General features: G+C 57.5%; 1 protein-coding gene across 1 annotated transcript in view; it reads right to left on the bottom strand.

The window, feature by feature from the left end:
• Window positions 1-1,527: 1,527 nt before the first annotated feature.
• Window positions 1,528-13,813, bottom strand: part of TRIM8 (tripartite motif containing 8) — a 29,288-nt gene continuing 17,002 nt past the window's right edge. The window contains exons 3-7 of the mRNA XM_082053109.1: window positions 5,973-6,068; window positions 4,861-5,094; window positions 4,442-4,473; window positions 3,718-3,833; window positions 1,528-3,021 (exon numbers count right to left, since the gene is read on the bottom strand). Coding sequence (XP_081909235.1) covers window positions 2,414-3,021; window positions 3,718-3,833; window positions 4,442-4,473; window positions 4,861-5,094; window positions 5,973-6,068 — 1,086 coding nt within the window. The 3' untranslated portion in view covers window positions 1,528-2,413. The remainder of the gene's footprint in view (window positions 3,022-3,717; window positions 3,834-4,441; window positions 4,474-4,860; window positions 5,095-5,972; window positions 6,069-13,813) is intronic.

Here is a 13,813-nt window from a genome sequence, read left to right as displayed (position 1 = left end):
GGGCACCCCATTTTTTGGGCTCCTCCCTCAGGTGAAGGTGCAGGGTGAGGGTGATCTGTGGTGGGAACAGGTCCTGAGCCCCTGGGGTCACCCTGCAGGGTGGGAGCTGCGCTCGCATCCCCCCGTCTGTCGGTGACAGGTGCTTTAATGCCTGTGTGGGGCTGGCAGCTGCCTGCTCGCAGCGGGGGAGGCAGCTGTGCTGAGGAGGACGAAGATGATGATGATGATGGGGACAGCTGGGAGGGAAAACCTGAAAGCACCAAACACAAGGGCCATAGCTGGGGATCACCCTGGGGTGGGGGGTGGCCCTGACTGTGCATCAGGGACCCTCCTGGGCCCCCCCTCCATGGGGACAGACATAGCCCATCTCGCCTCTGCTTCAGTGTCTCCATCACCACGGGGGCTCTTCACCCCTCGGCTCTGGCCATGCAGACACGGAGGAGGCAGCGCAGGGTCCCTGTGGAGGAAGCTGGGAGAATTGTGTTCCCTCCTGCTGCCCTGGGGTGCTTCGCTGGTGCCCAAGAAGTAAACCCCCAAATACCCCAACGGTTTGGGTGTTTCCTGAAGCGTCTGAGCAGGACAGGGCTGGGAAAAGCCCTCCGCACCCTGTGCGCAGGGTGGCACGGAGCACACGGGGCAGAGGGCGCTGCCCCCCAGCGCAGCCTGGAAAGGGGCCCTGTTTGCAAGGGATTCACTGTCACCTGCCTCAGGATGGAATTGGGGGAGCTGGGTGCGAGGGTCCCCCTCCCTCGGACCCGCTGCTTCCTGGGTTCCGCTCACTGAGACTCAATCCCCTTCCCGTTTCCCACGGAGGCTGCACGGGGGGGAATCCAAAAAGGAACAAAACCAGGGACGTTTTGCAAACAGGAAAAAAATTAAAGCAGGCAAGCCTGAAGACAGCGACGGAAAAACCCTAACGGCTCTGAGACGCTGCTCTGCTGTGTGAAGCCGGCTGCGTCCTCCCAGCTGAAGAGCTCACCCCTGCACGACCACAGCCAGGACAGCCCACGGCTGCGCCACACGCCCCAGCCCAAGGTTTCCCCCTCGCCCTCCCAGCCTTGGCCGAGCATGGAGCCAGCCCAAGGTGCTGCCGGTGCCCACAGAGCCCCACAGGGCAGGGGGCTTTGCGGGGGGAAAAAGCCTCAAGGGCTGGGTGCCGGCACGGCGGAGGCAGGAAAGCCGCCGTCCCCGTCACACGATGGGGACTGTTCCGGAGTCTGTGGGCAGGATGCGACCCAGCAGCTCTGTCCCTGACTCACATCCTCACCCGCTGGGACAGAGGCGGCACAGAGCCACGGCTCCAGCACCCCTCCCTGCGGCACCGGTGGGGACCCCTCCCCAGCCGGGACCCTCTGTCACCCCGTCCTCAGGCTGCTCCCTCCGAAACAGCCCTGCAGAGACTCCCCCAGGCGGGCACCCGCGGGGCGGGGAGCCAAAGCCGGAGAAGCCTCACGCCGGAGCCGGCGCTCCCGGGGACGAGCTGCAGCAGAGCGAGGCGTTTGCACTAAGTGATCACATTTATTTGAATATTTTGTGTGTGTGTGTGTGTGTGTTCTAAAATCGGTTACAGAATAAATACCTGTGCCTTATAGCAGGAAGTCCACTTTTTTTTTTTTTATACAAAGTGCTTGTTACAGGAAGTTGCATCAGCGATACGCAGGAGGGAGGTGTATCTGGCCACGCTTCCCCTCCTGAAAACTAGAACAGATTTTTTTTTATTTATTCTTTTTTTTTTTTTTTAAAGTTTCTTTTCCCTTTTTGTTTGTGCATTAAATTTCCTGCCATTGTGTATTTACAAATCTCTGAAAGGAGGAAAAAAAAAATGCCAATATGCATGAGAAGTGGCCTCAAAACACAAAAAAAAAATGCCTTAAAAAAAAAAAATAAAGGTAACAAACCCAAAATCTACAAGTATCGTTTCATATTGAATCAATGATAGATTTTTTTCTTTTTTTTCTTCTTAAAAAGGGAAAGAGAGGGGTGGGGAAAGGGGAAAAATTGAACCAAACCAGAAAAGAAATGAACTCAGAGAAATGGGAAGAGAGAAGGTGCCATTGTCCCTTCTGAAGTTTTCCAAAGGCAGAGAGGAGTGAGGAAGAGTACGATGCACAGACCCAGACGCCCGACTGAAATCCCCATCAATTTCTTCTCAGTAATATCTCCCTCGTCTTTTCCCAGCGAGGGGCAGGAAGGACTTTGCAAAATTAAATTAAAAAAAGGAATTAAAAGGATTAAAAAAAAAAAAAAAAAAAGAAGAGAGAGATTAAAGAACAACCCTCCCCAAAATCCTGGAGGGGTGCGAGGTGGGAAAAAATTGGGTTTGATTTAAAAGGAAAGAAAAAAAAAAAGCCAACCCAACTCAGACTTTTCTCTCCAAACGCATCATCGAGCGGGACTCTCCGGAGAGTGACGGTTAACTGGTGACGTAGTGTTTCGCCGATGGCTGGCCGTAGACCCTATAGAAATCCTGCCGCCCGTGCTGCTGGGATGCATCAATCCATTCCCTCACGGCAAGTCCCGGGAGCGACTGGGGCACGGCAGGGGCGGGCGGCAGCGGGTGCGAGTACTCCTGCGAGGAGACCGTCCAGGGGAAGTGCCCCGACCGCGGGTAGGGCTGGTGCCCGCTGTGGTTGGACACGGAGGAACAGTAACAGTTGTCCACTGAGCAGACGAGGATTTTGCGCCCGCCGTACTGGGAGAGCACGGACTGCTGAGATGACGTGGTGTTGGGGTAGTGAGATGGGTTGAAGACGGAGCCCGAGTGCACCGGCTGCGGGCCGCTGGGAAGTCCAACTATGTGCTGCGTGGAGCTACAAGGCACCATGGCTTGTGCGGACTGCCCCTCGCCGGCCGAAGCGCCCTGGCTCATGTACTGGCTCGCCACAGTCCCGGACGATGGCTCGAGGAAGCTGCCCTCGGGGAAGGCGGTGGAGTGCTTGCGCTTCTCCGCGCCAGAGTTGCTGACGGTGCAGGGGTACATGGGGATGCTCTGCAGGAAGGGAACCGGGGTGCTCAGAGGACCTGCGGAGGGGAACAGAAGAGGGTTGCGTCAAGCACGGCACAGCACAGCTCCCTGGTGCTCTGGCTGCCGGTCTGAACTCACAGCGAAGCACCGAGACCTGCGGTCCAGCCCTGCATGAGCAGAGGGTCCCCCAGCCACCCCTCCAGCGGCAAACTGGGCACATGGCTGAACACAGGCGAATTTGCAGGTCCTGTTCTGGGACCTTGCCAGCAAGCTCGGAGCAGCCCCAAGTGCTGCTCTGCAAACGGGCACGGGCTGAGCCTGTGCACAGCTCGTGACCATGGGATCTGTGACAGGATCCGAGAGGGACAGCCTGGGTGACAAACCCAAATCCCCAAGGAGAGAGGACTAGGAAGCCCTTCCAGGACGTGGTCGGTTCCCAGGTGTGAGGTGGGGGCTCTGGGACCCACATCTTGCCACCGACTCTTCCTGCCGATGGCCGGCCTGTCTGCTGTGTCACCCCAAAACACAGCTGTTACACAAGCCAAGGCAAATGTCCTAGGGACAGCCAGGAGCTGGCTTCATGGCATCTCCGTGTCCTGACCCCACTGACCACAGAGGGGTTCCCAGAGGGCCCTGCACCCCAACAACTCTCCCCATCCTCTTGTACTGGGATCCACAGGGCAGCCAGCCATGGATACAGGAGGCAGAGAGGTCCCATGCCCCCCACCCAGTACCCCTCAGGCTTCACCCACCTTCCAGCAACTTCCTGAGCTGCTTCTCCTTCTTGGCGATCTCATTCAGGAAGAGCTTGGAGTTGAGGTGGCCAATTTTGGGTGGGGGCAGGCTGCCACCTGTACAGTTCTGGGTCCTGATGGGGACCGTGCGCAGAGAGGAGAGGTGTGAGGGACAAAGCACACTCAGGAGAGGGTCAGGAAGCCCCCACACTCCTTTCCCAGCACTCTCCCAGGGCTGAATCCCTTCCCCAGGGGAGCAGCACCGAGGGCAGTGGGGAGCCGGCCCTCCCAATGGGCCAGTCCCTTCCCACCCAGCCTTGCTGTGAACATCCTGTGCCATCGCGCACATCTCACAGCCCCTGTATCAGCACCCCAGCTCGCCCCCACTCTGCTAGTGCTGGCTTTAACCCTGGGCCCTGGAGGGAAGAGGAGATAAGCAGAGCTGGACTGAGCCCTGCGCCCCAAACCAGCTGGTTCCATCCCGGCTGGGGTGCTGGGTCCCAGCTCTGTTCTTCCACAAACACACCACTACGTTTTCCCCAGTCTAAGGTGAAGACTTGATTCAGTGCCCCTGGGAGGGGATTTCTCGTCCTCCCAGACACAGCAGGAAACTGAGGCACAGAACATGCCTCTCCCAGGCCCTGCAGCATCCCCAGTCCTGCTCCTCCCTTGGACATTGTGCTGCTGCTGCCCCCACAACAGTCCCCTTTGCCCCCAAACGCACCTGCCCAGCCATGCTTACCTGTCCATTAAGATTTTCACAGACTTGGTGTTCTAGGAGGGGAAGGAGAAGTCCTGGTCAGTAAGGACAGTCCCTGTCACTGCAGCCACATCAGCCACATCCCCTTTTGGTGTCACCTTCTGTGGCCCCTCAGGAGGGGACAGGCTGCCCAGGGGTGCTGAGCTCCTTCTCCCCCCAGCACAGGCTGCCCCAGCCCCATCTCCAGCTGCAGCACCTCCTCGTACGAGGCTGGTGCTGAGACTGCCCCACTGCTCCTCACCTTCCAGCAGTGGGACTGCTGAGCCCTCCAGAGGCATCAGTTAGTGCTGGTCACTGCCCCCCGCCCACTCACCAACATGCCCCACACCTCCCCGGTTCTCCCCACACAGCCAGACCTCCCCCAGCCCCTTCTCACCCCCAGCACAAGCAGATCGTCTCACCTTCATGAAGTTGATGTCCTCGGTTTTGTCAAACATGACCTGGACTGAGCTGAGGAGCTTCTTGGCCTCCTGCATGCGCTCGTTGAGGTGGAGGACCTGGGCTGCGTTCTCATTGCAGAACTTGGCCTGGGCCTTGTCTAGGATCTCCATGGTCTTCCGCAAATCCTCGTCCAAGATCTGGTGCATCTTCTCATACTGCAGGCGCACCTCGTCCTTCAGCTGGCTCACCTTCTCCTGGGGGAGAGGAGAAGGGTCAGGCCCCCTGCACCCTCCAACCTCTGCTGTGATGGCCCAGGACACCTGGGTCCTTTCCCCAGCAGAGGTGGGTGCAAACTGAGATCTGCACTACAACTCTGCTCTCCTCCAACAGCCACACAGACCAAACTCTGTGGTCAGCTGCTGTGTGGGACTCCTGTGTGCTGGAGACTGTGGAGCTTTGGCTAAACCAGCAGATCCCCTGGCCCCACCTCCTGGGGTGCAGGTGGGGATCACCTCTGAGAGGTAATGCCAAGCAAGGACCTGCTGCACCGAGGCAGATGTGCTCCCTTGAGAAACACTGCCCAGCCCCAGCCCCATCCTCACCCTCATCCCTGTCTTCGTCCCCCCCCCCGCCATGATAAGGTCATGTCACACTTCAGAGCCCTTCCCTCCATGGTCTGGGAGGCCGAGGGGCTTTACGGACCACGAGCTAATCTTGTTTTACCTGTGTCCCAGCAAAACGCTTGCATCTCTTCCACCTGCTGGATATTTCAGTGGTCTGTTTGAGGTTCTCCTATCTCCAGACCCTCCCATTGCACTCCGGATGAAGAGGGTGGCCTGGGGAAGGCTGTGCTGGGCTGAGGTGGAGGGGCCACCTGATACTTAGGCACAGCCTCATTCCTTGCCTCCCAACTCAACTCCAGGACCCACAAGGCTGTAGGGCAGCCTCAAATGCATTTAATCGCCCAAAAATACGACTGCCAGGACAGGAATGGAGACAGCAGGTCTGGCCAGCTGCTCTTCCCCTGCGTGTCCTCCCTCCTCCCTGCCCCTGCATCCTGGGAACCTGTCCCCATCGTGCCATGGGGTGACAGTCCCCAGGGCTGGCCACAGCAGGGTGAAGCACCAGCTACCTCGACCAGTCGCTTGTCCGATTCCAGCTTGTAGAGTTGCTCTTCAATGTCTTGCTCCCGCTCCTCCAGGCGGTCCTGCTGCTTCATCAGCATCTTCTGCAGAGACGGGAGAGAAAAGCAGCCGTCAGAGCCCGGCAGCCACACGTGCTGGGAAGCTTCGGTGCCACCCGCACCAGCTCTGCCCACACGGTTTGGAGAGGAGGGGGCTTTTTCCCAGCAGGATGCCATCACCAAGCTGAAAACCCCCATGTGTCTGATGCAAGTGGAAACCTCGCTATTTCAATGGCCATGCAGAGGGGCCATGTGTGCTGCGGTTCTTTATCAGCTGGGGACCTTGATTTGGGTCCCCTGGATGGGGGCAGCCCCTTGCCACGCCCTGGGGAGTCAGGGACAGGCTCATTTCCCACTCTGGCAGCACTATTTGGAGGCACATCACCCACTGCCGGCAGGCTCCCGCGAGACATCGCCACCCCCTTTGTGCCCCCGTACACCACGCCAAATCCCTTCTCCCTTCCCTGCCCCCATGACAAGCCCCAGAGCCAGCGTCAGTGTAATCGGGAGGGACAGAGAGAGGAGGAATGAGGTCTCCCCCAGCCACACTGCCAGCCCCGGCCCCCACTCCTCGGGGCTGGGCCGGGGCTATCGGCTGAATAACTGGGACAAAACCTTATCCCCAGCCATCGGTGCGAGCGCCTCGCTCTTGCACGCTTCCCCGGCCAGGGTGAAACCCATGACCCATGAGAGAATGGCTCCGTCCCTGTGAGCAGGGGCAGGGCTTCCCAAAACACCTCTCAAAATCAACTCCTATTATAACTCTTCCCCCCAGTGGTTATCCCAGGGGAAAGCCACCACACCAGCGGGCAAGAACGCTTCGCCCCGCATGGGGAGGCAGCGTTGGAGACTCTCAACAACGAGGGCGAGATGGGAAGAAAGCGGCAGTGAGGACGTATTTCGAGGGGATTATTGCTATTATAAACCGTCGCTTGGGGATTTATAATCAAGTAATTAATTCCTGGACGAGGCGGGAGGGGGAGGGTGGCAGAGGCACTGCCGGGATTAATTGCATTGCAGGGAAAGGCTGTCACCTCCGACTCAATTCGGGAGCAGGAATGCAAAGCCTCCTCCCTCCTGTTGTTTTTCTTAAGGTCTCAGGCACCTCCAGCCTCACTGCTGCTGGGCTCCTACCACTAATAATAACGAGGAGCTAAAAAAATCTGCCTTCCCACTCACAGTCACACTCCACATATGTGCCCAGTGCCACACGCGTGCACCCACCCACGCACGTGCAGAGGGACACACAGACAGTACATCCACTGAAACAGGGCCCAAGGGGCAGCAACAGCGACGCAGACCCCCAGGCATGGGGAGGCATTTGCTGGCGCGTGGGTACAGAAACACGGGGGCTTGCGAGCATCCAAGGGCATCGCTGCTGCTTTTTTTAAGACCAGCTGAATAGGTGGGAGCATCGACATGGAGAAAAATTTGATGCACATATTAAAAATCTAATTTTTTCATAGTAAAAGGCTTGTTATTTGAGCTGCTGCAGCGCTAAGAGGCTGCAAACTGCTGACGGGTTACACACAGTGGGAACTGAGCTCCGGAGAGTGGGTGCAACCCCAATTGCTCAGAGAAAGCCAAGGGCGCAGGCAGGAACCGCATCCCAGGTCCTGTGCCAGGACTGCCGGTGGCTTTACTGAGGGCTCAGCCAGCGTTTTGGGTCCGGCACCAGGCAGAGCCGTGGGGCGGACAGGCAGCAGCCCCGGGCAGAGAGGCGACACGCAGCACCCTGTTCTGGCAGCAGTTCATGCAAGTGCACGACACAACCTGCTCCCAAGCACTGCTGGCTGAAAACACGGTTTGCAACATCCCCCTGCGCAGGTCTGGTGTGGAGCACAGTGCACCCAGCTCTGGGTCCTGCCCCAGCATCCACAGGCTGGAATCTCCCCACTGAAATCGCTGTCAACTGATAGAAAAAACACCTCTTCTGGGGAAGGAGATGCCTTCCCACATGCCTACTTGTGGGAGGTCAATCGAGGCAGCCCCTGCTCTTTCCCCCGATGCTGCCAGGATGCTCTCACAGGGAAAAGCAGGGTTTCCCATCACTGCATGCACCACCCAGCCAGCCCCACCAGCACGAGGGACCCCGAGGGATGGACCGGACAGCCCCGGACATGCACGTACCATCGTCCCCTTCCCGCCGCCCTGCAGCTGCCGTGGCAGAGCTGCCAACCTTTGTGTTTTGTAACAAACCTCACAGTGCTTTGCTCCTGGAATCATACAATTATGTGAAACCACAAATATATACATAAAAATATATATATTAAAATAACTTCTATAAATGAAAGTGAATTTAATAGGCCCTCACAGCTGGAAAAGGTGACCAAAATCCAATCTACAGCCACAAAAATCAGAGAGAACAGAGGACATGCAGTGTTTTCTTTAAATCTCACATTTGAGCCACTCTCTTGATTTTAGGGCGATTTAAAAACCATACATGCCTGGGATTGCGGTGGGATGTGAGGGCTTTTCACCCATGGCAACTGAAACCTTAACAAGACACGTAGGTATGAACTACTCCTTCTGGCACTGAGGGGAGAAATCTCATTGTCTCCACAGCACGGGCTGAATTCCTTAGGTATTTTGAAAAGGAAAACATATCCCTTCTCCTTGCATCCCCTCCCAGATCTGGCATTTCTGAAGTCATGAACTCCTCCTCCTCCAGGACCAGAATTTCTCAGGGTAATTTCTCATATTTCATGCATGACCTTGCTGCTGGGAGAACCGCAGCTCCCTCCGTACAGTGCCCTTCCTGGGCTCCGAGCAACTCCGTGATCCCAGTTTGTCTATTCCAAGACACGCTGCCAGTTTGCAAAACAGCCACTGAAAATGCTCTGTATTCCAACACCAGTTGAGAGTGAACCCACCTAATTAATTAATAAGTTAATCTGTGGCAGGGGTAAGTGGCTGGTCCACCCTGACCCCACAGGCCCCAGTGAGATGGGCATAGTCAACAGACACCAGTTTATTCGGCTGGAGTTGCAAGGAATCTCCCCCCTCCTCATGGGAAAAAAATAAAGGGGGAGACAGAAAAAAGGCTGAGCCCTAAGAGGAGGTTAGTGGGGCTCTCTGCAAACATGCCACGGGCATCAACCCCACACAAGAGAAAGATCACTGAAGGTGGAAGCAGAGACGAGCAGAATTATCTTTAGCGCACTGATCAGGAGCCCCATGCAGAGCAGGAAGCACCCTGGGAGCAATCGTGGCAAGTTGGGTGGGTACCGAGGTCATGCACTGGGACAGAAATGCTGCTTGGAGGGCTACTACCTCTGCGGGAAGCGAGACAAGTGCTGCAAGGTCTCATTGTGGGAAGGACACGCACAGCTGGTCCCCGTGGGATGGTGCTGGGGAAAGGCTCGCTGGCCATTGCTATGTGCCCAGCGCTCCTGGGAGGACACTGCGGCCAGGGAAACTGCCCTCGCCCCCTGCACACCACACTGCACCTCCTGGTCTGTCCCCCCGAGCCTGGACACGGGCAGCTCTGCACTGGCAACAGCGGCCACTCCAGTGTAGGATACGTCCAGCTCCCCAGGCAGGGGACAGAGGGATGTCTGCCAGGGGACAGGGCTGCCCCAGCAGAGCAGAACTTCTGCAAAATTAAATGTCTGCAGCCACGAGACAGAAAGATGGAAATAAAGCGTTTAACAAGGATAACGCAGGGCATGTGGGGTCCTCATCCAAGAGTCATTAAATGGCTGCAGCATCACAAGCATCGGCTGTGTCACACACGTGGGTCCAGCTCAGCTGGCCAGGCAACCCCCCACTGCAAAGAGGGGCACTGGGGTGTGGGAAGGAGCTCACACCCACCTGAGACCTCCCAGGCAGGGACAAACCTGTGGGTAAGATGTCTCCCTGGCTTGTCTCAGGCTGTTCTCACCACTGTCATCTCCCAAAGGACAGGGCTAAGTCTGCGGTTGCTGCTGAGCCCACGATAACAGTGGATTATGTCCCTGCCCTGCCAGGAGCCCAGTGCTCCCCTCATCCCTTCTTTGAAGCCCCCAGCAGCTCATGGCTCCGGGGCCAGCACCAGTGCAGCAAAATCTCACGATGTGCCTCAAGGTGTCACCTGCTCCAAGGATGGCCAGGGTCCCTGTGTGCCTCCTGGGCAGAGCTGGCGGGGAGAGCCTGCGGCTCACTTGCCAGCCCCTGTCTGACATCCAGTGGGATCAGGAAGGAGCCTGGCACCATCACCAAAGCCAAAAAGATGCCACGCAACCCACCAAGCAGCTCTGGTTTTAAACGAGAGTGGCAGCAGTGAAAAGCTTCACCGTGTTCATGGGTGAAGTGAGGCCCATGCAGCTTCTCTGATGTCTAATAAGGGTTATGCATCCTTCAGGGCTGGTCCCCTGGGAAAAGCAACCACGTCCCTGCACACTGACCTGCAGGATGCTCGCAGGGTGCTAATTCCCAACAAACTGGGCTGAAAACAGCTGCGGGTTCAGAAGGTAGTACAGGAGGGCAGGTGGACAAACCACAAGAGCACAGAGCTCTCATTCCCATAGGAAAGCGGGGGGAGCGGGAAGCCAGCCTGCCCCACAGACAGCCTTTAACTGCAGCTGGACGGCTGGCCCAGGACCGGCACGCTTGCTCCTCTGCCTCCCTCCTTCCTCCTCCTCTACGCCCAGGCCTTCCCCTCGCCGCCAAATCCCAGCACCGAGTGAATAAGGACATTGTCTGCAACCACCGGAAAGCCAGAACTGAGGGAGCAGCTCAGAGCACGAGGGGGAGGAAGGGCGAGGAGGAGGAGGAAGGTGGAACCGGAGTGAGGAAGCTGTGAAGGGCAGATGCCTGTTGCGGGAATGGCTCCAGACACCTGCAGCTCAGCCCAAGGACTGGGATCAAGGGCCCCCATTGAGACCCACATCCCGGCATGTTGCTGGAGACAGGCCTGAAGTCACAGCGACTGAATTTTAATGCACCGAGAGCCCTGGACCGAGGAGGCGAGCGCAACCTTTCTCCTCGCAGCGCCTCCCACTCACAGGCTTCCTGCTCCCCAGCCCCACTCTGCTGTCAGCTGGCCAGTTTTCTGAGAAAAACCCACGCAATGAGCTATTCTCATCCCTCCTGAAAGCGTCACCCCACCTGCCAACCTGCCAACACACCGGCACCTTGACACCATGTTGCTCTGGGCCAAGGTACCCCAGTGCCACCAAAACCAGGATCTCAAACCATGAGATCCCACACCGCTGCAGCCCAAGGGGACCCGTCTCCACAGCCCAAACCCCCTGACCATCCCTCCCATGGTCTCCTGCTGACCAGACCCAGGCAAAAGCAGCTCTGTCAAACTCCCCACACCCTCCGTGGCCCTTGCTGGAGGTTGATTCGCTTACAGGGACAGGAAGGAAATGTTTTCTGTTTGGAGTTTCATCTTGCACACATTTACAGTAAGCACCAGGCAGGAGGGGAGGTCTTGGGCCAGAGCAGGAGCTCCACCTCTCCCCAGCCAGCCCGGAGCACACGCACACTGCTCCAGGGCTTGGCTCTTCTCATGGTGCTCCCTGCACAGAGATTAGGCTGGTTTATCCCAGCTGGGGAAGGAAACGGGGGAAAGGAACAGCCTCTGGGATATTAATAGCTGCCATTGCTAGGAAAGGATGGGAGCAGCAGTCATGCAGGGCATGGGCATTAGAGGTCCCTTGCTAGCGTCAAGGGACCCCCTCGGTCATCAAGAGAGTCGGCACTTTGTAGGAAAGGGCTGGAGGCGGAATATCCAGTGCCGAGCTAGGGGAACAGGATACAGGGTGCCTCTCACAAAGGCGGTTCTCCGCCCTGTTCTCACGCCAGGGTGGGTGGAGATGCTTGTCCCCATCTCCCTGTGAGATACTGCCTGGTCTCCAAGCCTTCCCCAGCACGCCAGGGAGGAGGAACCATCAGGCTAAGCCCCACATTCCACCGCCATCAGCTACCCCAGATGCAAAGCCCCATGTCCCACCCCGGCACAGGGCATCCCTGCAGCGTGGCTGGCACACAGCAGCTGGACGTGCTGCCCAAGCCACGACTCACGGCTGCTCAGGTTGGCAGGATGGTGGGCACAACAGACCACGCTCCTCCACAGGCCTTGAGCCAGCAGACCCCAGAGCGCCAGGGGTCTGTGCCAGTGCCCACAGCCCAGGACAGCTCTTCCCCTTGTTTACACCCAGCAGAAAGGAAGAACTTGTTAGCAAGGGGAAAATACAAGGCCTTATGTCGCGTGGGGCCAGCAGCAGGATTTCTGAAGGCCAGGAAACGGGGACCTATTCTCCATTGGAAAGCGACCTTCAGAAGGACCTTGAGGATGTTAATTTGCCTCCCCAGGCCTCTGTGTCCCCCCCTCCTCTCCACTGCCGCAGAGGTTATTTGTGGCTGTGCCTCTCGCACAAATGGGAGAAGGATGCTGGGGCTCTACCTGCAGTTTTCAGACCAAAACTTCAAGCCATGGCCCGGTTGTCACTGCTGTCAGCATCCTCTGAGCAGGGACAAAGATCTGCTTTGAGGGGAAAAAGGAGGATAAAGGACATGAACAAGGAGGGAGATAAGGCCGGTAGCTGCAGAAACATCCCCTCTGTGCCAGAAGCCCCACAAGTCCTGGAAGCAGGAGGGGGATATGGAATGCCCAGTATGGGCGATGTGCTCCCCAAAGCACAGGGAACCCCAAACACCAAAGCCACTTCTGCAGCATGTTGGAGGGTAGGAACGAGGCTGTGGGGATCATGGACCAGCGCCAGATGAGCTGCCCCTGTGCAAACCACAGTAAGAGGCAGCGAAAGCAGGGTGAACCAACTCTGCCAGACCTTAGGGTCAAGCCTTGCTCACAGCGTGGGGAGGTGAGGCAGAAAGGAGGTGAAACATGCCGGGAAGATGAATATGTGGAGGGAGGAGCTGGTTTGCAAGCCGAGCGTGCAGCCAGGTGAGTCCCAACTGATGCCGCCTGCTCCACAAGACAAAGATGAGCCTTGGTGATGCCCATGACTTAGGCCAGCACAGCCACCCCCTGACCCAGATCTGCCAGAAGAGATGGAAAATGTACTCCCGCACTGTGTCCCAGCAGTGTGGGGACAGCAGATGCTTTTGGGTGGTGCAGGAGCAAGACAGAAAGACCAGCTCCGAGAGCTGCTGGGGCTGCAGCTGCAGGCGTGACCAGGCCCTCGGGGCAGCGAGGAGCTCAAGAAATCATTTTCACTCTGCTGAAAGGGAGGGAGAGGAGATCCCCACCCAGGCCTGGGCGCGGATGGAGGCCAGCAGCCCCTCAGCCAGCTTTCGGAAGGCAAGACAGTCCAGGCCTCCTTCGCCTGGGAGCAAGGAGAGCCAGGAGGAGTCACAGGGCTCGGCGCTGTGTTTAGTAAGGACAAGGTTCACATCTTCACCACCACCAGGGATGTAAGGGAGGAGCACTTCCCCCCTCCCGACTTTTGGTTTTAGGGGGAAAATGTCCTGGTTTGGGGCTGCTTAAAATCAATGCCAAAATTCATGCTGCTGCCTCTCCAGCACAGGGCTCCAGCTGCAGATCCCAGCACAAGCTCACCCTGCCCAGCACAACCCAGCACCAAACGCCCTTTGAGTGACCGGTCCCACAGCAGTGGCAGCAACATCCCAAAAAGTTTCAGACCCAAGCACCCTGAGCAACCGTTTCCAGCCACTTGGGACTTCAGACTGACACCAACACCTGGAGTTGATCTGGCCCGATGACCAACATTGCCTTGTGCTTCCTCCCCACCACGCCAAAAGATAAATTCAGCCGCACCGACCGGGATTTACCAGGTTTCAGAGTTTTTCAGAGCCTAAGAGGCTGTGTAAGAAGTCCTGCC

This window comes from Streptopelia decaocto (genome assembly GCF_964273445.1).
Source record: "Streptopelia decaocto genome assembly, chromosome: 5".
NCBI classification, from domain to species: Eukaryota; Metazoa; Chordata; class Aves; order Columbiformes; family Columbidae; genus Streptopelia; species Streptopelia decaocto.
This window is presented reverse-complemented; position numbering and strand designations above follow the sequence as displayed.